We start from the raw sequence: 24,062 nt of genomic DNA, 5'->3' as shown, positions 1-24,062 counted from the left end.
AGTTTTGGAGAGTTGTAAGCTTTCTTGATTCAGAGCCTGAGCCAATCTCAAATTAATGAGGATTAGGAGGAAAACTTTCACTAATTGACTACAGCAGGGTCCTGTGAAGCATCCAGTACCAGACAGCAGAGACTGGTCTACATAGAAACCTAATCTAATCCAGTCTGTTCCTATGGCAGGCTGACAAAACTATTATGTAAAAAGGGAAAAGCAGGAAGGTCACTAGGGTGCTGTGTACGCTGAGCTTTCTGACAGTGCCAGGGGGTTAGCCACACTGACCCTCCTCTGTCCCTGCTGTTGGAAGTCTCAGTCCTTGGGTTCATTAGCCCAAAGGGGGTAGGTGTGCACCTGGGAACCTTAGACCTATAGTCAGAACAGGATTGGCCCTAGCAGTGGAAAGCAGTGCCACTGCGGCGGCGTGGGGGGGAGCGTGGGGGGCGGGGGACGGACAGACGGACAAGTACTTTTACAGGTGACTTCAATGGCATTGGGCAGATCTGTGTTTATTGTATGTCACTGAGTCTGATCTCAATTGTGCTCTGTTTAAGTAACAATGCCTTTTTCTGAACTGCCAGTCCTGAAAATTCCCTGTAAACCAACAGGCCGAAGCACCAGTCGGGGCTGGTAAGTGCAGCCCCCACTCTGGGTCAGTTTGAGTCTTGTGTCTTAGAGCAACACAACTCCGAACACTTGGGAACAACCACCAGAGGCCTATCCAGCTTTCAGTGAGCTGGGAGGAGGACAGGCCATTCCATCTAGGGAGCCCCTATGGTGCCAACTTCCCTTTGCTTTGATAGTCCACCCCCAGATCACCCATGTGACGAGCAACGCACTTGGGCTCTGCTTGTAACCTCTTACGCCCTGAGATGGAAGGAGCACCTTTCCGCCTCGTCACGCACACCCTGGGAACTGAGAATTCCAGGTGGGATGAGGCCCACAATAAATTAATAAAGAAGTATTGAAATCTGATGCACGAGCGGGGAAAAGACCCCACTAGGTCTTGGTAGCTAAATGGGCTTTGCAGTGCCTGAACGCGTTGTCGGAATACTTGGCTCGTTTTTTCTTAAAAAACCCCATAGACAGGACGCCAGTGCTACAAGGTGGGGGTCTGATATACCCAGCACATGTACGCATACTTGTGCTAGCTCTCAGTGAGCTAGTGTGAGTACACAGAGCAGCGCAGCCGTGGTGGCAGGGGGAGCAGCAGCAGCATAGCTGAGCCCTGCTGAGCACACACCCAATGGTTTCAGGCAGTCTCATTTTATGGTGTCTTTGGAAACCGCACTGTTCAGCAGGCACGCTGTGCAGGTCTGCTTATTGTCTGCTATGTCCGGTGGGAGCCAGGCGGAGAAAGCTGCCCGTACGTTGGTCCATCACAGTATCTGGCACTAAGCTGGAGATGGGGATGCCCGCTCTTTGTGTTTGTAATTGGAGGGTGGAGCATACATTGGCATCTCAAGCTGGTGTGATGCACCTGTCAGACAGGAGTAACCTCACTGCTCAGCAATTGTGCTGCAGGCCTGGGAACTTGTGTCTCGTGTTCTCTCCACAACTTTGGGTCACACTGAGTTATGTGCCGAGTGTTAGGATATAGATATTCAGGCTTGTCTGCAAAGGCCTATACTTTAAGAATTTAGGTATATCTTTATCATTTAGCTAGTTATAGAGGTATAAAAGAAAGACTCAAAATCACTGTCCGACTGAATAAGGCCTTTTCTCACTGTGACAGTCTGAGGCCCTGTTCTTAGGCTAAGGTCTTTGGCTAAGCAGCAGAGGCAGCCATAAGCTGGGAAGCAAACGGTCACATCCTCACATCCCAAACCAGTCACATTGAAATAAGGTGCTATTGGGCTGTTAGGAATACAAATCCTGACCTGATAGTGCCTATCACCTCCAGAGAAAGGGAAGTGCCTAGAAGATGTAAAAGGAAATTAGTTTGATAGCATCCTGTCTGGCAAGAACTCACTTATCAATAGCTGGGATGTGAAATCCTCATTTCTTTGTTGTTCTATCACTGTAGTCCCCATTTCCCTATTGTTTGTCTGTATAATCTCTGTCTGGTTCTGTGATTGTTTCTGTCTGCTGTATAATTAATTTTTCTGGGTGTAAACTAATTAAGGTGGTGGGATATAATTGGTTAAATAATTATGTTATAATATGTTAGGATTGGTTAGTTAAATTTCAGTAAAATGATTGGTTAAGGTATAGCTAAGCTGAACTCAAGTTTTACTATATAGTCTGCAGTCAATCAGGAAGAAAGGGGGAGAATGGGAACAGGGAATGGGGGTGGGGGAATTGGAATCATGTTTTGCTAAAGGGGGGGAATGGGAACAGGGAATGGGAACAGGGACACAGGCAAGGCTCTGTGGTGACATCAAATTGTTTGCACCTTTGGACTTGGGGTATTGTTGCTCTCTGTTCATGCGAGAAGGACCAGGGAAGTGAGCAGGTGAAGGAATAAGCCCCTAACACCAAGACTGAGTCTTCTGATTCACATGTTCTTCAGAAGCACAGTCTGTCAACCCTCACAGTCCGTCAACCCCAGCTAGAGGGTCTCCCCCTTATTCCCATCAGGGAGTACTAACTTTTCAGGTCATTTGGCCCATTGACCATAGAGCTACTTTGATTGACACCAGCGGAGGAGCTGGCCCTCCGTTTGCAAACACCATTCGTTAGCGCAGCATCTAAGGACGTAAATGCAGAGGGCTGCAGCGCTACGAATGATTGTTATTTACTGAGGCTTAAACTGAGCTAGCGCCTGGTTATTCTGTGCCATCGGAGCCTCTCTGCAGTAGTCAGAGGCTGCCTGGCAGCTTTTCCACATGCTCACTCAGGGCCAGGCTCATCTCTGCACTGGTGCTGGTGCCAGGATGGGGAGGAACTTCCTCCCTGATTCAGGGGGGCCAGGCTCTGTTTGTGCAGATTCCATGGCCTGTTGCAGAGGCATCTCTTGGCCATCCTTGGGGCTCAGCACTGCCCCAGCCATGCCTCCTCCCAGTTATGATCAACTTCCACCTGCACAGAACTTGTGCCAGCAGCTGCTGCAAAGGTGTGTCTGGGACCGAGACCTGGGCTGGGATGGGAGGGTCTCTGCCAGCCCCATGACCCATCCATGTGAGGAAGGTCACCTCTGTTTCTCTTTCAGTGGATGAATTGAGTAAAAGGGACCCAGGCCTAGGTCTGGTGTGGAGGGAAGTGTGCACAGGAAGGGATCCCACATGCAAGGGGCCGGAGTGAGCTCAAGGGCATGCACAGGGTAGGTGGGTGTGAATGTCACACGACCGTGTGTAATCCTCCCCATGGAGTGGGACGCAGGAGGACAGGCAAGAGGTGTCTGTCTAGCGCACTGAGATGTCAGCACGTCTTGTATAGTGGGCTAGCAGGTCAGCCGTTTGTAACACTGGTTTTGGGGAGGGAGAAGTTGAGCCAAATGCAGATCACTACGTAGTGCAGGCACGTAAGCCTGCTCAGGTCCCCAGGTTGAGCTCCGGTTGCTAGCCCTTGCCGAATTCTGTGCCATCACATTCACTCTACCGGTGTTACCAATGCTAGCTAGATGAGAGCCAGCATGGGTCCGCCTAGTTCAGCTGTGCTGCAGTCATGCCTTCATTTGCAGTGCAGATATACTCTTAGAGACGCTGAACCTATTTATCCAGTCTGCTGCCTTCCGCTCCCTCTCCAGAACCTGCTGTATGTGCTGCCATTTGATTCTCCTCGGGGTGGGCAGCCCCCGAAGGATAAAGCCGTGTTCGGGAATCCTCCCTTCCATCTCTGCAGAGGTTGACAGCTTTTTAGGAGGCTGTGCGAACTTGTAGTAAAGAGAGGCAGAGGTGTGTAGTATAAAGCATCATGAATGGATCCTAGCAACAGAAAAGGAAAAACTGCAAAGGAAGTGCGTTTTCTCCCTCCGAGCCTTCATTAATTCGTGGCCAGGTTAATGACAGGCTTCAAAATTGGTTCTCATGTAATTGCACCGAATATTTTGAGAATGACTTGACTGGGTTTTGCTTTTTGCAGCGAAGAGGGGAGAGCCCAGGCAAGGTTTATACTCCACCCCTTGCCTGAGGGGCCTCCTCAGAGTAGGACATGAAAACAGATTGATTTCATGAAAGATGGGCCTTCCCGGCTGGAAAATGCCATTCCTGAAGGAGACCCAGTATGCTTCTGCTTAAGAATGAGAGGTTGCAAGTGAGACTAGAGTTCCCTATGGGACAAGTTAACAGCAGGGGGGTCGGCAGAGAGATTGACCCACACCAGACATACACCAGATCCTTTAGTAAGTGGAAGCAGCAGCTTCCTTGTCTGTGTGAAGTTTTCTGTCTTTTCCTGTGATGTAGAGCACAAAACCCAACAGCTAACAGAGCTCGTTTCCCCCTTCCCAGAAGGTGATCTGATCCAGAAATCCCCACAGCAAAGAACAGTGCTTGGGCCTGACCCACATATGCTGAAAATGATTAAAGACTTTTAAGCCATTCAAAGGGTCTAGGCTTTGATTAAACCATTCAAAGGGTTTAGGCTCTGATTAAACCCTTTGTGATCTAGGATTTCTACACTGAGTTTTTAAAACCCATCAGCACATTCTAAGCTTTGCCAGCCACCCACCATGTTGACATTAGGTTTTTCTTTTTTAATTAGGTGTTCAATTAATCCCCCCAATGTGGTTCTCTTAAGGATTAATTAGGCCTCCGGTTAGGGTTGCCAATTTTGGTTAGATGTATTCCTGGAGATTTCATCACATAACATAATCTTTAATTCCTGGAGACTCCAGGAGAATCCTGGAGAGTTGGCAACCATACCTCAGGTGCATGAGGAAGTTTCTTGCCTGCTTCTTGATGTAACAAGAGAATTATGACCATTTTGAAAGACAGACAAGGTGGGTGAGGGAATATCATTTATTGGACGAACTTCTGGTGGTGAAAGACAAGCTTTTGAGCTACACAGAGCTCTTCTTCAGGTCCGGGAAAGGTACTCAGTGTCATAGCTAAATGCAAGTTGGAAGAGATTGTTTAGTGTAAGGAGTTAACACATATTGTAAGAGACTATTAAGGTGAAGTGGCCCACTAACCACTCCAGTCACAGGACTAAAAAGTGGGGTTAGTAAGATGTGCACGCTTGATAGGACTAATCAAGAGGCAAACATGCCATAGGTAGCCAACATTTGGGGTGCAAACTCCCATCAGGGCCTTTGTTGCACATTCTCCTCCCAATGTGTATTTTCAATTGCGTACTTTGTTATCAAACTAAGGAGGTTACAAGGTCTGTTGGTCAGTGCCAAGTCCTGGGGACCCAGAGGGTATGGGACTGAGGCCTTGTCTTTGCAAGGGGAAAAGGTGTGTTCTTAACTGGAGTTAAAATGCTAGTGAAGATAAGGCAGCTTGTCCAAGAGCCACATTAGATTGAACTGGCTTGTTGTGAAACAAACTCTTCAGCAAATTATGCCATTGAGTGAGGATCCGCTTTAATGTTTCAGTTAAGAACTGGAAGATCAGTGTTCAGCATAACACCTTTCCCCACGTATAGTTCATTACATATAAAAGGAAGTCCTCTTTACCTCTCCCTTCTCCACCTGTAACTTGATTTCCATTGTCTACAAACTTGTTTCAGACACAGCCATGTGGATTTTAGCTTGTGATCGGGGTATCATGTTAAAGATTTTGGACTTTGAAGCCTTTCCTTTAATTCTTGGTTGTGATTGGCAGGGGTTGCTTTCAGCTTTTTCTGCTGTTGACTTCTTAAAGCAGAAGCACCAAGAAAAAATGGAAGAGCCAACTAGTCCCCACCTTCCGAGTGGAAGGGGCTCAGGTTCTGGAGGGGAAGCTGTATTGCTCTCCACGCTTGAGCTCCAGGTTGTGTGAGAACAGGCGCTAGAGGGTGGAGCTTAGGAGTGGCCTGTACCAGCGGCATCAGCCACTTTTGAACCTGAGAATTCCTATAGGGAAACAGGATCTGAAGTTGAGTGACCCTTCAGGCTCAAACAACTCCTGGAGACTGGATGAGGGCTAGCCGGCTGACACGTAGTCTGGGCAAGGGTGAGATAGTGGGCCTGATTCTCCACTGCTTGGCACCGTGCGTATTACAAAGGCATGGAGAGGTGTGTCCAGAGATTGGGGTGTACAGTTAAGAGATCGCAGTCACATGTAACCTCCACTCTTGGGTGACATCTCACTCTCTTTGCAGACGTGTCGTTGGGGCTGGAGAACGAGGCCCTGCTTCTCTGGGCTTGGGGAAGAGGGTTGAAGGTCTATTGGCATCCCTGACTGGTGGTGGAGTATGGCTGCAACTCAGTGTAGAGTCTGACTGGATCTGATGCTGCTCCCAGGTGTTCAGGCTGCAGCTGTGGCTGAAAGCACTTTTTCCCTCTGTTCCTGGGGAGGTCAAGAAACAATTTCTCTTGCCCACAACTCTTGCTGTTTTACCTGTGTCTTTGGCATTCCGAGAATGTGCTGTGCTAACACAGGGGCTAGTGTAGAATCAGTCCAAGTGGAGGGCAGCACGGCCCGTACGCTGTGACCAGCCCTCACGGCTTGCCAGCTGCTGGATGGCATTTCGGTTGTTGACTTTAGTTTTGAAAGCCCTAAATGGTTTGGGAGCTGGTTCCCTGAGGATTGCCTCTCTGCCTGCACCCGAGGTGCTCAAATGGAGCTCCTCCTTTTCCCCATCCCAACCCTGGGGTTAGCCTTTCAGATATGCTACAAACCCCCTCTCTCCTCATGGGCCATTGAGCGTGGGCTGAGGAACACACTGGGCAGGGATGAGACATCCATTGGCATGTGGAGGCCCTGGGCAGTACGTGTTCCATCCATGGGATGGGAACTTATTGGTGCTTGTAGAAATTGAAGGACTAAAAAGCTATTAACTCCCATTGCAGCTGCCAAGGTGCAGCCAGGGGCATTGTGACTCCTGCTGCTCCGTGGTGCTAGTAGACAGGGATCAAAGCAGATGCAGACAGCACTGTCTCCTCCACAGGACCCACTACCCCCTCCCTTAGATCTGAGGGAAACTCCACCTTTGGGGCCCTGCTGTATCTGGCTCTGATTGAATAATTCAGCATGCAGTGCTGAATTCCTCCTGGAAGCAGGCTAGTAAGGGACTGAGAGTACAACTTTCACTCTGAAGCGCTCTCACTCCTGGGGAACCCAGCAGACGGCCCTTCTCAGCCATGACACCAGGGTTGAGCTGGTGCTGCTGGTATGCAGAGCTGGCTTAGCAAGAGGAAATGCTTGCCATCCGTCTCCAGTCTCAAGCACCAAAGCTTCTGTTTCAGGGCTGTGTCGAGGTTAGTAAGATATGGGGGTTGGCAAAGCAGCAACACGGCACTAAAGCAGGAGACAACTCTTGAGACCAGAGGCTGGGTCGATGAAACTTCTTACCACTCTACGTGACCCTCATGGGAACAGGAGAGTAGGGCAGGAAAAAGTAGATGAGGACATATTAGATAAAGGGTAAAATGAAGAGTGATTCTTTTCCACATGTCCCATAAGGAGGCCAGGGGGTGACTATTTCACAAGATGGGAATGTCAGGAGCACTGCTGATGTTCCTGCAGCCCAAAGCCCTCGCTTTGTCTACAGAGCAGCTGCAGCTCCCCCACCAGTGTGCCCCAACCCTGATCTAGAAGAACAGTGAGGAGAGGTGGGCCTGGTTCACCAGGGAGTGCACAAGGGCCCCCCGTGTGCCCACATTGCACCCACATAGCTGGCACACAGTGGCCACAGCATAGGGGCGTATTGTCCCGCGGTGCCCAGTTCTCCTCTGCCTCGCATCTTGTGTAGAGCGCTGCCACCCTGTGGGTGGGTGGGGAATCTGGGCCTGGGAGCATGTTCAGCCCACGGGGTCCAGGTGTAGGTGATAACATGGCGCGAGGGCCTTCGAGAGTGGTCGGAATGGGAAGAGCAAATGAGGAGACAGCAGGAGATGGGGAGCAAGGGGACAGGAAGGAGTGAATTATACAAAACCCACAGATGTGTGTGGGGGCAGGACAACCCGGTTGGGAGGTTGGCTTGGGAGTCTGTTGTTCTTACATTATCCTTGGAGAAGTGATCATCTGCTCCATTTTATCCCCCCCCACAAGCCCACATCACAGCTGTGCTTTCGGTGTCTTGTCACACGCTTTCTGTGGCTGATGGGAAATGCAGGGGTGGACCAAGGGTCTCAGAGCATGCTGATGCTTTGAGGGGACACTGTTAACTTAAAAACTCATCAGTTTCACGAAGCAAGTTCAGTTCCAGGTACTAAACTCCCCCCGGCCCACTCACCACCACCCCAATCCCCAGCCAGTGGTTTGTAGCCTTACAAGCCCATGTTGCTAGTTTTCAGAGTTGATTTGCTGTCGCTGTGCGTGAAAGACCCATGCCCACGGGGAAGGGGACTGACTGCAGAAAACTGCTCCCTATGCTGTCAAATGCCCAAAGCAGATCTGGGGGAGGGGAAGGGGGGGGAAGAGGAATTGTTTTCCTCTCCTCTCTTCCAGCTAGAGTAATCAGATGTTATTTGTAACACTCGTAGGGGAGCTATTTTTAGGCAGAAGCGAGTTTGATTTAATAGAACATAATTTGCTGCTGCTGACGTGCAGAATGCCAGATGAGCGGCAGCTGGGGTTCCAGGGAGGCTGTTTCCTCCCCCACTGAAAGTCTAAATCTAAACCGCAGGAAATGGCATTTCTTATTCCAAAAATTGCTGTGGGAAGACCCCTGGGATGTCCCGATTTGCATTTTTCCTGCCTCTTCGCAGCACCCCAGAGCCTTCCTACCTTCAGGCCTGTCAGCACTAAAAGCAAGTGAGCAATTTCTTCCCCATCCTCACGGAGGGAGCTCGCTTCACATTAGCTAGAAGGCTGCTCCAGGCATCCAAAGCAGCATGAATGCGAGTACAAAGCTGGGAGTGGGTGCAGAAGACAAAGGGAGTGGTGGGGAGGGGAGCATGGCTAGAGTGGAGTGGGAGGGCGTATTTAACCTGCAGGTCTGGCATTTCAGAACAGAGGCTCTTGGTGCAGCCCCCAGCATGCCATAGGGCTAATGCAGTGGTTATGGCAGTAGAGACTAACAATAATACCCATCATTTACTGCTGCATGTCATGTGTTCTTCAGCGATGCTATACTGTAGAATAGTCTAATGGTAGTGCAGAGCAAAAATGGTTGCTGTGCATCTCATAGCCCTTAAGCAGCTGCATCCCTCCAGAGGACCGTATACTAACTCGGGAGGAAGGAATTAACAGATGTTTTCCAAACACTTCAGGGTATTTTTTAAAACCCCCCACAGCAGCCAGAAAATTCAAAGTCCAAGCTGAAATTCCATCTGTACCCTATGCTCACTGCAGTTCTTTGGTGCTGTTATGGTGCAGACTAGAAGTTACTGGTCTTAGATTCAAGAGAGAGAACCCCAGAAACTGGAATTCAGAAGTGTGGGTTGGGGTTTTACCTTGCACTCGAGAGCTGGGCAAAATATTTTGACCAAAGCTTTTGGCGGGGAGAGGGGGAGAGGGATGGGAGGAATCCAGATTCGGGTTGACTGGAACATTTTGAAAATTCATGTTTGATTCACCACACAGTGAATTCAACTGTGTCTGTTGAAAGAAAAAAATCAGAAAAAATTGAAACATTTCAGTGTTTTGATTCGAAATGACCTTTCTTTTAGGAATTGACTTCCATTTTATTTTTAAAAATAGGTAAAATGTTAAAAAAAAAAAAAAAGCTCAAAATCTAAACAAAATGTTTCATTTTTGACCGACAAAGGATTTCTTTTGATCCAAAACCATTTTGTTTTGATTTTTTGAGACCTGACAGTGAGCTTAAAAATCAGTTATTCCCACAGCTCTAGCTGGTCCCCTGTGTCCATACCGGTGCCAGCTCTAAGGGCGTCTCACCCTGGCTACATCTGGGGCTGAGGGTGTGATTCCCAGCTCAAGGACACATACACTAAAAATAGTAGCAGAGCCTGGGTAGAGTGGGCAGCAAGTGGCGGTACAGGCTAGGTGCCCTGAGTACGTATCTATGGGGTTCAGCTGGGTTTGTGCTCGGGGCAGCTCACCTTTGCTGCCACTGCCCACACTACCCAGCTACACTACTATTCTTAGTGAGCTAGCGCAAATATGGCTGCTCAGCTGGGAATCACCCCCTAGCTCCAAGTGTAGACACAGCCCACCTTCCGGCCTTCTCCACAAGGGCTCGAAAATATCCCCCAGCCATAGAGGAGTTTCCCGAGATGATGACTTTCTTGGGCAATTTTTGGAACTCAGCTAGTTAGGTGGGGTCTCTCACACACTGGGAATTATCGTCCCCCTCCCCCCCGCCCCGCCCCGCTCCACTTTTCCCTTCTCCTCCAACCCTTCTCATCTTAGCTTACACAAATTTAGTTTCTCTAGTCCCTGCTGGCTTTAACCGGTGGTTTGGATGCTGGATCCACTCTGATCCCAGATGGTTGCCCTGCTCTGGCGTGATGTCCCAAAAAGCACACTTCCATTCTGCAGCCTGTTTAATTCTGCCTCTCATTAGCTGGCATTTAGTTATCCTGTAACATGTTTATTCATGGCTTTGTTTATTTTGCTTTAACAGGACAGCTGCTACTCTTGGTTTAGGCAGGTAAGACAGGATTAGGGAATGAGGTTGCAGAACAGCAATAATATCTGCTGCGGTTTAACTCTGCTGAGACAAGTGAGTTCACCCCAGAGAAATAGTGCGCTATACATAATGTCCTGTCCCTGAAACAGCAGACATGAGCCTGGGCTGAGGAGCTCCCATCCATGGCCAAGCTTTTCGAAAGGCAGGGGTAGAGAGAGAAAGTGGAGGTGGGGTCCTGTTCTGGGCCCATCACCAGTATCCGACTGGGCATTGTCCTAGGGTGCCAGCTTCCACCTTCTTCACACACATCCCGAGTGGTACCTTACTTGGCAAGTAGCCTATGGGAGTAAGTGAGGCTACTTGTGTGCTAGCACGCCACTCACTCTGGGTAAGGCTGGCGGAGGGGCTGGGGCAGGGACATGGCTAGGTAAAAGGGGCGTGAATCTCCAGTCAATCCCTAACTGCTGGAAAGGCTCCTGGGGGACACAGGCAGCTGGGGGTTAGAGCAGCCCTGGGGCTGCTCTCATATGCCAAGCCTGAGTTCAATGGTCTTGGGTTTGCAGCAGTGTATAGGTGACCTACCCCTTAGAGCTGCACTGGCTACAACAGGGCAATTTTCCATGAAAAGGCCCAGATGTTCCCAGAAGTGAGTTCCTGGACATTAGGACCAGGCAGGGGCTGGAGAAAAGCATGGAAGGACCCAGTTCCCTGGGCAGGACACAGGAAGACGCTGTCTTCAGAAGGCCACCTTTCAAGTTAGGCTTTTGGATATATGACAGAGGGGACATTACACATGGGAGTGGGTGATGTTGTGTGCTTTAGTGTGAATACGGGGCATGAAAGAACAGCAGCTTTGTAACTGACCTCTTAAAAGAAAGGTGGTTCTGAAATGGTTCTAAATCCAGAAGCTGGGCTAAGTATATTTTTTTCTCCATTGGCAAAACAACAAAACAAAACAAAAAAAGAATCATATATAGGGCCCCATCCTGCTGCCCTTAAACTGGAGGATTGGGCCATTCCACCTCAGTGAGAGCACATTGTGTGTGAGTAGCAACAGTAGCTTTAAGTTGATCCAGTGGGAGAAGTGACTATATCTGAGTCTAACTGAAGTGGCAGAAGGGATCTGCCACCACTGCCAGCCCCCCTCCAATGTTTTCCCCCCAAAACAAAAGTGTCACCTTTGTGCTGAGGCCAAGGCTAAACATGAGCCCAACAAGAGGATTGGTCAGAAAGTTATTATTGTTAAAGAGGGGCATATAAGGGGGAGGGGGAAATGGAAGGTGCCCACAATCACAGGAACCCACTACGACCCTCTGAAATCCTAGCAGAAATGGGCAGTCACTTGCTAGGAGCGACGGAGGCTTTTATCTCTGCGTCCCACTCCGGCCAATGCACAGAGCGAGTGCACATGACCAGACTGCAACAGTGGCTTCCACTGCAACTGAGCTTGTAGCTTCGGGTATTTTCATGCTTGTGACAACTCCAAAAACTTCAGGCCAGGCCAAGGAGAATGATATACCCACACACAAGGGGCTGTACCGCATGTTATATCCATTGGGAAACAGCACTTTTTTTCCTTGACGTGTTTATTAAGGATGAACAAGGGATAAAAACGTGTATGTAACTGGTCCAGTTATATCTGACACTTTGTACCTATGTAGCAATTCCTCAGTCACCCAGAATAAATGTGTGCTGTAGTGGCAAACCAAGGCTGCAGAGCAAATTAGGAGATTTATTTTAAGCCCGTAGCCTTAAATGTGATCAAATTAGGCAAGTACCTGAGGCTGAGTTCTGATGATGGTTGAATGATCTGTGAAGAATTTATCCAATTAATGTTAGCATTTCTTGGCCATTTGCAGGTTTTTTTCCTCCCTTCATTTGACTAGTTCTAGCTGCATGCCCATCATTCAGTTGAAATGCGCAGTAGTCAGAGTTTGTGTCTAAGAATCGCAAGCAGAGGGGATCGCACACAGAAAATGCTAGACAGTCCGTTCCTTTTGATGCTTCTCCTTGTGGATGGAGAGACAAATTAATAATTGTGTGGCCTCTGTACAGTATTTCCAATCTCAAGTAACTACTTTTTTGGCTGTTGAAAAAACAGGTTGGTCTAATATGGATATTGACTACTGTGATCTTTAATATCAGAGCCAACACAGGGACATTTCTAAGCCTCGGCCTGGACACGTAGGGCCAGTTTTTTTCCAAGAAAGCAGTTTCCAGTTAGCCAGAAGTACTCAGCCCATATTGTGCACCCAATGTACTGATCTCTTTTTGAAAATCTGACCCTCAATCTATCACTGATTGCAGGCATAAGAAGTTGGATTGCAAAAATCTTCCAGTTTGACTAAATCAAGTTTCTTTTTCACATCATGTGTTGTCGGTGTGCTTCCTGCCTCTCTCTCCTCTAAGGCAAGAGAACTAGACCTGTCAGTTTCACCATCGGGTTCTCAGGCACTGTAGCTTCAAGCTGCAACATTTGGCTTCTAAATATTCCCCTGAATGTTAACCTTTTTCTGCTGGAAGTTTAAGGTGTCATCATTTCTGCGTACCTAAGGTTTTTTAGGAGCTTATTACAAAAATGGAGGAGTGGGAACTCAATGGGGCCACTCACATGCATAAGTATTTTCAGTATCAAGGCCTAAATTTGGTGCTAAATTTGATATGGTAGTGTACCTACAAGAGTCACAAGAAATAGCTAAAACGACTAGAACCAGAAGAGATTAAAAACTGAAGTTTTTTTTGTCTGATTAACCTGAGTATATAAAGTGCTGTGAAATACACTGTTTCTCCTGTGCAGTCAGTCGTTTCGCCCCCTTTAAGTTATGAAGGTTTTTCAAAAAAGGAACAGGGGACAGTAAGATTATAAATCCACCAAAATCAGGGGACTTGGAACCCAGGATAATATTTGAATCCGCTGTTCACTCATACAGCTGTGATGAGCACAGAGAAGATGGGAGCTCCCCAACTGGAAAAAAAAAATTGTTCAAGAAGTGAAGTCCTATGTTTGAGTGATAGAAAATCAAACCAACCATACGTTACTTTTCAGCTCAGACAGACGGGGAAGCAGAGTGAGATCATTCCATGGAGTCCCTGCAGCATGAGGCATTCTGGAGCAGACATTCTGTTTGGTTTCAGAAGTTTAGTTCGTGTGATTAGATGCATAGGAGGTGCATTGCACAAACTGAAAAATACTGCAAAACAATGCCTTTCTAACAGCCTTTAAAGGAAATGCACGCTGTAAGTCTTATAGACATTGGTTGTAGAATAGACCTATCCTATTTATGCAACATCTAGAGACACTGGTGCTTAATTTCATTACAGAGAAATTCAGTGATAGGTGTAAGGGTTGTATGTGTAAGAATAGACGGTTTGACTTTTTTTTTTTTCTTCAAAGTGACTAGTGACTTTGGCTGCCCAACTGACACCTTAAGGGAACCTGATTTGCAAAGGTGCTCAGAACCTTCTGCAAATTAGGCCCCTTTAAGGTGTCTGAAGTAGGCATAATTAAGAAAGGGATAGATAATACGACAGAAAATATCATATTGCCTCCATATAAATCCATGGTACACCCACATCTTGAACACTGCATGCAGATGTGGTTGCCCTATTTCAAAACAGATATATTGGAATTGGAAACAGTTCAGAAAAGGGCAACAAAAATGCTTAGGGGTATGGAATGGCTGTCGTCTGAGGAGAGATTAATAAGACTGGGACTTTTCAGCTTGGAAAAGAGATGACTAAGGGGGGATATGATAGAAGTCCTATAAAATCATGACTGGTGTGGAGAAAGTAAATAAGGAAGTGTTATTTTCTCCTCCTCATAACACAAGAAATAGGGGTCACCACATGAAATTAATAGGTAGCAGGTTTAAAACAAACAAAAGGAAGTATTTCTTCGCATAACGCACAATCAAGCTGTGGAACTCTTTGCCAGAGGATGTTGTGAAGGCCAAGACTATAACAGGGTTCAAAAAAGAACTAGATAAGTTCATGGAGAATAGGTCCATCAATGGCTATTAGCCAGGATGGGCAGGGATGGTGTCCCTAGTCTCTGTTTTCCAGAAGCTGGGAATGAGCAACAGGGAATGGATCACTTGATGATTACCTGTTCTGTTCATTCTCGCTGGGGCACCTGGCACTGGCCACTGTCAAAAGACAGGATACTGGGCTAGATGGACCTTTGGTCTGACCCAGTATGGCTGTTCTTATGTATCCAAAATCACCAGTCACTTTTGATTATTTTGGCCCTAAAAGCAAAGCCTCTTTCTGTCCCCAATTGCTCCCCGGCACCGTAGAGTCAGCGAGCTCTAGGGATGTGCCAGAGAACCGCTGGGATTTGGGCTATTAAATTTACACTAAACCTGACCGGTTTTGAAAGGCATAACCAAAGATTCCAAACCCAGATTAAGAAGAGTGGGGAAGAGGTCATGGATGGTGCGCTCCAGGTCTTGTCCAGCATCTGTAAGAAAGAATTTGGAGAGCTGAGCTTGGTGAGCCTGTGATAGATGTGCGTAAGTGCATTACACACGCTGTGGAAGTGACCAGTCTAGCACGTGCCCCCCAGCACTCCTTGACACATGCTGGATAGATTTGGGAGGCCGTGTGGCCTAGTGGAAAGGGCACAGGCCTGGGACTTCAGAGGCCTAGATTCTGTTCCTGGCTCTGCTGCGGGGTGATCTTGGGCACTTCACCGCTCAGTGCCTTAGTTTCACCATCAGTAAGATGGGGGTAATGCTCCTGACCTCCTTGGTAAAGTGCTGGGAGAGCTACTGACAAAAAGAGAGGGGTGTTATTAATACCAGTATGCTCAGTGTCGCTGGCACCTGCAGCTCCAGTACAGACAGGGGAATTCAGAGCTTGTAGTTTGCCCTCAGGTGTTCATTTTCCTCATTTTAAATAAGTAAGCTTGGTCTCCTGAATCAAATGCCTTTTTCATCTATTGAAAGAGCGATTGTCTGACATCTAGACCTGATGGATGAGAGCACCTGTCTGATGTTACCTGAAGCCAGCTGGCCTTTCACAAACCCCGCTGGGTCTCTATGTAGAACATCTAGTAAAATAAGAGTCATGTTGAAATTGACAATCAACCTTTAGCAGGCAGAGGAGCCTAAAATCAAGCCCACGTGGCTCTCATATGTTCTGCGTGTACCTCCTTGAAAAGCCGACCTTTCCCAAATGTCATTGTAAGCAATTCCCTTAGTAAAGGAGCTTACAGATTTGGAAAGCTGCAGATTGATTATTGGGAAGCTGTCACTTCCAGGAGGCTTCCCACAAGGGCTCTGACATTTCCTCAATGACTGAGCTTTTTGGGGAGCTACATTTAGGAGTTATTCATCCATGTTCCCTCCTCATCAATTTTTAATGTAGATCAGTGGTTTTCCACCTTTTTGCATTTGCAGACCCCATAAAATTTTCAAATGGAGGTGCGGACCCCTTTGGAAATCTTAGACATATCTGTAGACCCCTGATTGAAAACCACTGATTTAGATTTAAAAAAACCTAGCAATTAGTCACAGGATCTGTCAGAGGGTTAGGACCAATTCTCATAGATGAAGGAATGATGTGAGAGTTTCCACTTGTTTAAATCTTCTGGCTTTCAGGCTTCCTGTCCTCTCCCTTCGCTAATGAATAGTGCAGTTCTTTCTGCTTATATCAAATTGAATTTTCTCTGGGAAATGTAAGTGGTAAATACACAAAGTGAGAGCACTTTGAAGTACTGATGAGAGACTACAGATTCTACTGATATTTCTCATTTCTTTGGTAAAATGGAATCCCTCACACAGGCAGAATCTTTCCAAGTGGAAGAATTTTTAGGGCAGCCACTGTATATGGCTCAAGATCTAGAGAGATTCAGCGCAAAAGCCAGATGTTAACTCAGCTTCTCATGTCCAACTTCCAGCCACAACCATAGTCTATCTAATCTTCGTGTCTGAAATTTGGAAGCTCCATCTGAAGAGGCCATGGTACCAGGAATTTTCACGGCACATCTGCTCTGTCCAGAATATTTTTCTGATCTTTTTAACAGCAGTAACCAGCCACCTCTGTTATAAATGAAACAGTGCCATGCCTTGCTGTTCATTCACCTTGGATTACACCTCTGAAATAGTCCCACGGATAGAGAGGTTCAACTGCCTTGGAGGAGAAATCAGAATTAAAACAATGGTTCATGCTGCTTCTCATAGAGTCTCAATTGCTTCCCATCCCAGTGCCCATTTTGCAACTTCTCTGTGGCAGCTATAGTGCTGATGGAGCAAGTTGAACTATGAAGCTCAGCACCTCGGCTGGTGTCTAGTTAGACTGGGGCATGCATGAGACTGGCTGAGGGTCAACCCAGACAAGAAGGAGGGGATGGTGGGTGAGGGAAGCAGCTGGGGGTGATAACATAAGAACGGACATACTGGGTCAGACCAATGGTCCATCCAGCCCAGTATCCTGTCTTCTTAAGTGACCAATGCCAGGTGCTTCAAAGGGAATGAACAGAACAGTGCAATTAATGAGTGATCCAGCCCTGTTGTCCACTCCCAGGTTCTAGCAGTTGGTGGCAGATGGCAGAAGTAATATAAATCTGAGGGAGTGCGTCCGCCATTAGTCACTAGGGTTTGGAATTTAGGGGTGATTCTAAACCCCCCGCTGCTATGTGACGATCATATTACAGCCAGAGCCCAGTCAGCTTCGTACCAGCTGTGTCCGGCTAGGAGGTGGTGGCCTTTCCTTTTGGACATGAGTCTGGCCACTGCTGACCAGATCTTTGTCACCTCAGGATCAGACTGTTGCAATGTGCTGTACATGGGGCTACCCCTTAAAACCATTCAGAGACTGACGCTGGTGGAGAACGAGGTGGCTCACCTACAGAGCGGGGCATCTCCTGGGAACACATGACCCTGGCACTCAGGGGTTGACACTGGCTGTCCACTGGTCTCCGGGTAGAGTTTAAGATGTTCGTTGTGAACTGTAAAGTCCTAACTGGCCTGGGACTGGCCTACCTGAGGCATCACCTCTGCCCCATGCCATGCTGCCACAGCTATGGTCTTCAGGGGCGCTCAAGCTGACTCTCCCCCGTTATCCAAGCGGGGACGAGGTCTCAGAGAAGGGGCAGGGCATGGGTGGGGTGTCAGGGGAGGGGTGGGGCTGGAGGCAGCTCTTTGGGAGGGGCTACATGCTTTATTCATGTTTTCCCAGCATTTACATGGGGGTTTTCACAAAATGTTAGACTTACTTGCTTAGATCCAAGCAAGCGTTTGCCCCTTTCTACTAAGCATTATGGTGACTAGGGCTGAAGACCAGGTGTCTTACTTGAGGCCCCATTTAATGTGATTGTGGTTCCACCCACTTAGAAACCTGAGTCAGCACCTTTCTCTAGCCACTGAACATCCCGGCCAGTAGTTTTGCCTCACTAGTTTGTTAGTCAAATAGCTGGTCACTATCGGAGTCCGCTATTTCGAGTTCATTGTCCCTGGTCGCTTCTACATCTGCAGTGTCACCCTTTGAGAAAGGCTGAAAGTGAGCCTGTTTCACAGTAATAATTGTTTCTACTCATCCATGACTCCAAACAACCTGCATAAGCTTTGCTTAAGGCTTTGAATCTACCGAGAAGCAGGCAGATAGTCAGTGTAAGTGATTCTTTTGCCTGCATTTCTTCCTATTCTAGGAGTGAAGAGCCTGAAGTAGTGTTCTCCAGTTGGGGTGTCTGAAGCACCTACTCATGGAATCCCTCCACACAAGGGTCCTAGCGATGGGTCTGAAACACGAGGCCTCTGCACTCATCCTGCTGGTGATCTGAGATATGTACCTGGCACCCCTGGGACAGAGCTGATCGATCGCAATGAACCTGGGCAGCTCCTAGTTCCAAAGGAAGAAAGCTGGTGTGGATCTTCATTCCCTCTTCACTGTGAAAGTGTGGCCTGGGCTCCCCAAGGGCTCCCCTGAAAGATGAGTGATGGCGTGTGGATCTCCCTCAGCCCGACAGAATTTGCGCAGCTCCAGCAATATTCTGATTGTGAGTACTGGAATTCTCTCCCAGCTCTGCTGTCATGCGTGGCTGGCTGTGGGGCGTGTGAGGGGGGAATGAGTGGCCTTGACAACAGCCTGAGGCATTGCCAGAACTTTCTGTACAAGACAAATATGGCTGTATTCTCCATTTCCTAGTAACTGTACCTAGAGCCCATTCCATTGTGCAGCACCAGGCCATCTCCTCGCTGCCTGGGAAATAGGCAAACTAAAGCACTGAGCAGTAATGACCCACAGAGGTCTTATAGGGAACTTTATAGATCCTACAGGTGCTACCAGTCGTCTGTGTTCTCAGAGGCTCTGCGCACACATTGTGTGTAGAAACACGGTGTAGGTACTCTGTTTATCACTGAACCCATCACGGTGTCTTTTATGACAGGTTTCAGAGTAGCAGCTGTGTTAGTCTGTATTCGCAAAAAGAAAAGGAGTACTTGTGGCACCTTAGAGACTAACCAATTTATTTGAGCATAAGCTTTCGTGAGCTGCAGCTCACTTCATCGGTGTCTTTTATGTTAGTGCTGTGATGAACTCGGGTACAGTAATATGGTAGCTGAGGAGCAAACACACTGACTCAGCACTACAGCTGGCTGGGAATTTTTCATTTGTTCATTTCATTTGAATTTCTTTTGTTGGAAAATGATGGTTTGTTGAAATTGAAATGTCTGGGGCCGTGTATTGGTTTTGACAAAATGTTTGTTGGGGAGGTTTCCCCGGTGCAGGATGGCCTCCAGGGAGACTCAACCCACAACAGGCCAGTGGTGAGGGCACTTGCTTTGGATGTGAGTGTCCCCATGGAAGTAGGCAAAGCAGGGATTTGAATGTGGGTCTTTCACATCTCATCTGTGTGCGGCTTTTGGCTGGGCTGGGCTGGGTTGGGGAAAGGTGTATCTCTCTCTCTTGTTCCTCACAAAAAAATTCAAAAAGGCTCCTTTTCATCCCCCTGCAGAAGGCAAACAAATGTCAACACCTTGAAGTCTTTCAGAAAAGAGAATTCTTGTTCTCCAGCCAGCCCTACTCAGCATAACTCGGCAGTTGTCCATCATTTCTGTACCGGGTCGCCCCTGTCCCAGGAGCTGTCCTGTTTATCACAAGTCTGTCCTGTAATGTTGGCAGAACTGGCAGGGGGGTTGGTCATGTCTGTTTTTCTCCCAGTGACCTTATTACCATGATTTAATCTTTCAGAGATTAGCCTAACATCATTTTTCAGCAGCCGTGTCACTGATTAGGGGATGCTGTCTCCAGAAACAAAGATGATTTTGTGGGCTTATTTCTACAGTGGCTGGCTTAGACCCTTCAAGTCTCTTCCTGCTTTCAGGCAATGGCAGTGTTTTCCTGTGGTATTCCACTCTATTTTGATCCTGTGTGACTAATCCAGGTCATCTGAGCCCACCATGCCTCCTGGGGCCCTGAGACCAGAGCAAGGAGAATTAAAAGTAAACTGGCGCCCATTAAAGCGTTCTAGGAAGGAACTCTTCTTGAGTATTTATAGCCGCAGTGCTCATGAAAAGAGCCTGGTCTGAAAGCAGCTCTGCTCCCTTTGCAGGGGCTGCCCGCGGGCTCAGCGATTTTCCATCCCTTGGGGGATTAAGAGGAGGAACAGCTACAATGGCAATGTTCCGGCCCTTTAGCAGGACCTGCTTTGCATCACTAGTTGGAGGCTAGCCACTGCTTTAGGGCTGCCTGGCAGAAATCCCTCCTGCCTTCGGTTTAGGCAGCATCCGGAGATGATAGTTTACTTCAGCTGCTCCAGAGTCACTGGAGAAGCTCAGATCTTGATCCCTTTGCACTAAACTAAAATTGTCTTACCCATTGTTTGGACCAAATCACCGTCCCGTCCCCCCCACATTGAACCCATCCCCTGTTCTCCCCTCCACTGTTGCATCAGGTCTGGCTGCTTGTGACTGCTGTCAAGGCCTTGCCGAGCACTGGCATGCTGAGCGAGAATCTGCAGGAGGAAATCCTTGTCAGATGGCCTTCTACACACAGAAGGGGACAATCTGGCCTAGACTTAGCCAAGCTGAGAATCTGGCCAGAGAAGGGGAAAGCTGTTATAATGCATTAAAGGGGGCTGAGTGAGATAGGGCTATGGCAAGCCAAAGACTGACAATGGTTCTGGATCTGTGGCTGGTGTAACATGGGTACTGTACCCTCTCCCAGCATGCAGTGCTGTGCACCTTGGGTTCTCCCGCCAGTGCTCCTCCAGGGGCACCTCGGCTGCTGAGGGGCTCTGAGGTGACTTGGGCCTCCACCTCAGTCATCATCCTTCCCCTTCCAGCTCTAAGAGAGTGTCCATATACCCACGCCCTTCTCCCATCACCCTCTGTCATGGCCCTCAGCGGTTGTCATTTTGGGCCTCTCCAAGCTCAAACTGTCCTCTTTGATTCCTTGGCTGCACAGTGCAGGCACTGCCCTTGTCCCAGGGGTGGATAGCTCCTCTCTGCACTCATCCATCCTCTAGGCTGTCCCCTCAGTGCCTTGGCCCCATTCTCAGGCCAAGAGAAAGGTAGATCCTTCTAGAGCAACCTGCATTCATCTGGAGACGCCTCAGTCCCGCAATTCAGAGGAAAGCCAGAAACAGGGGAACTGGACCCAGAGTCCCTTTAAGGACTGGCTCACCGTGAGATTGCGCAGGGTGGTGGGTAATCTGGCTGAGTATTCAATAAATACTGAGCTAATTGTTCAATAAAACTGATCAATATGTAAAAGCTGCTGAGAAAAGCAAATTGGCTTTCCCTACATCTGGAGAGCTGCACTGTATCTGGTTTTAAAGTTTGTTTCTATTAGGTCTTTGCAATAGCTTTACATAAGCCCTTTTCCAGAGGACAAATTGCAGGGGTCTAGAAAAATCTTCTCTAAAGAGGTAAAATATATTTACAGGAAAGTCTACAAAAGGGAACACTCTAGAGACAGGTCAGAAAGAGCAAAACATTCTTTAGTGAACACTTATCAAAAATGAGATTCGTAACTTCAGGGCAGTTAAAGAAATAAAGACCAAGAAAGACATTAAGGAGAAACAAACAAACAAACAAATCATTGTAAAATACAGCTGATATTTGGGAAGCAATGACGTATGTGGAGTATCCTGTATCTGAATCAAGTTCTGCAGCTTCAGAAAGTGGGTTCTGGTTTATTTAAGCACAGACAATAAAATAACTATGATAATGCTAAGTCCAAAAAAAAAAGATATGCAACATCTTCATTTTATTAATTGACGTTCGGCAAGAAATGGAAACTCAGAGATGAGTTTGATGGAGAAAATTACTAACCTTATCTATGTTAGAGTTATGGTAGTAATACCAGGGGAAATTGATATCTTACAAAACTACGCATAGTCTCTCCATTCCTAGACCTCATTCTGTCTTTGTCCAACATTCCACAGCAGCAAAGGAAGTGTTTTGAGTACTAAAGGCCTTATGAATGTGCAATATCCTTCCAATATATTAAGAGAAAAGTGAGTTGCAATCTGAGGCTAAAAAGGATGAGACCTTGACAGACAAATTCTCTGTACCAGTGAATTCAGAGAACTACACAAATCACACAATGTTTACTCTAACTTCTCATTTAAAGTGCTTCCTATTTAAATCGTACATGGCCTTAATTTGACTATTTGTTTTAATCTAGAGTACATTGTGCTACATTTTACTTTTATCTGAAATAATCCAACTTTGACGCTGATCGGCCTGTTTATCGTGTTTTATTGCAGAAAAAACATCACTAGAAGCTGGTACTGGCAAAGAAGTACATTTTGATTTCTGGTCTGTTAATCTAACTGCTTTTTAAGCAGATATGGCCGGCTTGAAGTTGCCCAGGAAAATGCCTACTCCTCAGATTACTGGGTCCCCTTGCAAGTGCAGTTAACGCTGTGATAATCTAAAGCTCCAATTTCCTGTCTCCTCTCGGGGAGTGAAAAGGGCTCCCTTAAACTCCCAACTGGTACAAATAATTTTCCTTAGACAGACAGTTGAGCTCTGTGGTGGCCAGGAGTTCTCTCGCTAGGGTTTTCTCTGGCACTCAGCGGGTGTCTGAGCCATACACAAATGCATGTACCCTCCCCATCCCCAGAGGTAGGGAAGGTTGGAGCCCCATTTGCATGACAGAACGTTTATTTAGCACGATGTCCTTGAGAGCCCTTGGATTGCAAAACATGGCATCTTCTGCCTAGTGCTCCCCCCAGCTCACAGCTGGTCTCCCCTGCCTGGGTGGTTCCTAGCCAGCTGTAAACTATCCCATTGATTTGCCACTCCACCACGGTTCACTGACTGCACCGCTTCCACAGCCAGGCGACCTACTTCACCTCCTTTTGCTTTTAAGCTTCCCACGTTGCTATGAAGATCTTGATCCTCTGTAGTTTTACCCATGAGTCTACTTTTATCTGATGCCTGTGTGACTCCTTGTTACTTTCCTGGCTCTCTCCTCCCATTCAGCTGCAATGTCCGTCTCATCTTTTAACAGACAGCTCTTTTGCTAGATCTTGGTGTCACACCCAGACCTCACCTTGCTTGTGCCCCCAGACTCCTCTCCATACTTGTCCTGCGAGCCCTCCACCTCATCTGCTTCCACCACCACTTGGCCTGGCCTGCCTGCGTGCGCCCCTCCCCCATTTCTCTGAAACCTCATTGTCTGACCTGTGCATCTGCCCAGCCTTCCCACAGAAGCCCCTCTTGACTGGGCTGGGGAATCCCACTCACCCTTCATGCCCTCTTCACTTGGAGTCATTTCACTTTGTACTGTCCTCTGCTGCTCGTGTTAATCTCTAGCAGGGGGCAGCTGCCATGGGCATTTTTCTCCTGGCTGCTCTGGTGCTCGATCCCTCCCATGCAGGAGAAAAGTGACTTCCTCACACAGAAGCTGAGCGGAGGGAGGGGGCTGCCAAGTCTCCTCCTGTAGCAGGCTCTTGTGCGGAAAGCTGGGGACAGAAAGGCTGTCCCCCTTCCAGGTAAGAGTCCCCTCCCCTGACCCATGGAGCAGCAGGCAGGGAAGATTTGCTGCAGGATGTGGGATGGATGGAGGGGTGTGGTGCAAGGTGGGGAATGTGGAGGGGCTGCAGGAGTCACTGAGGGGAGCAGGGTGTGATGCCGTACTCAGCAGCAGGGAGATGGGGGAAAGGCTGGGTTCTGAAAGAAGGACTTAGTAGAATCTAGTGTAACCCTTCTGCCAGGTGGAGCCAGCAGCAACAAGGGCCGGGTTCAGTATCTTGGGGTTCCTTTTCAACAATACAACACAAAACTGGCTTGAGCCCCCACCCAATGACCTGGGACAATTACACACCACCCCCGGGTGCCTCTAAGAGGCAATACTTCCCCTCTCGCAAGCACAGAGTCTGAGTGTAGCAAAACTTTTAATAAAAGGAGAAAATCAACTCAGCATTAATTTGGGGAAACACTGCAACTAGGGTTCATAAACACAGACCATGAGCAAAAGACCAACCCCCAAGGAAGCTGGGCAGTGTCCTTTTCCCCTCAGGGTCTTAAGTCCAGCAACCCAGAAGTCTCTTTAACATG

At 47.8% G+C, this 24,062-nt stretch overlaps 1 protein-coding gene across 2 annotated transcripts in view; it reads left to right on the top strand.

The window, feature by feature from the left end:
* DGKG (diacylglycerol kinase gamma) overlaps positions 1 to 24,062 on the top strand; it is a 133,486-nt gene that overhangs the window by 2,146 nt on the left and 107,278 nt on the right. For both annotated transcript variants that reach the window (XM_074964126.1, XM_074964125.1), the window contains exon 2: positions 18,203 to 18,550. In XM_074964126.1, the coding sequence (XP_074820227.1) occupies positions 18,484 to 18,550 (67 nt within the window). In that variant the 5' untranslated portion in view covers positions 18,203 to 18,483. The remainder of the gene's footprint in view (positions 1 to 18,202; positions 18,551 to 24,062) is intronic.

Source organism: Natator depressus, chromosome 9, assembly GCF_965152275.1.
Source record: "Natator depressus isolate rNatDep1 chromosome 9, rNatDep2.hap1, whole genome shotgun sequence".
Taxonomy (NCBI): Eukaryota; Metazoa; Chordata; order Testudines; family Cheloniidae; genus Natator; species Natator depressus.
This window is presented reverse-complemented; position numbering and strand designations above follow the sequence as displayed.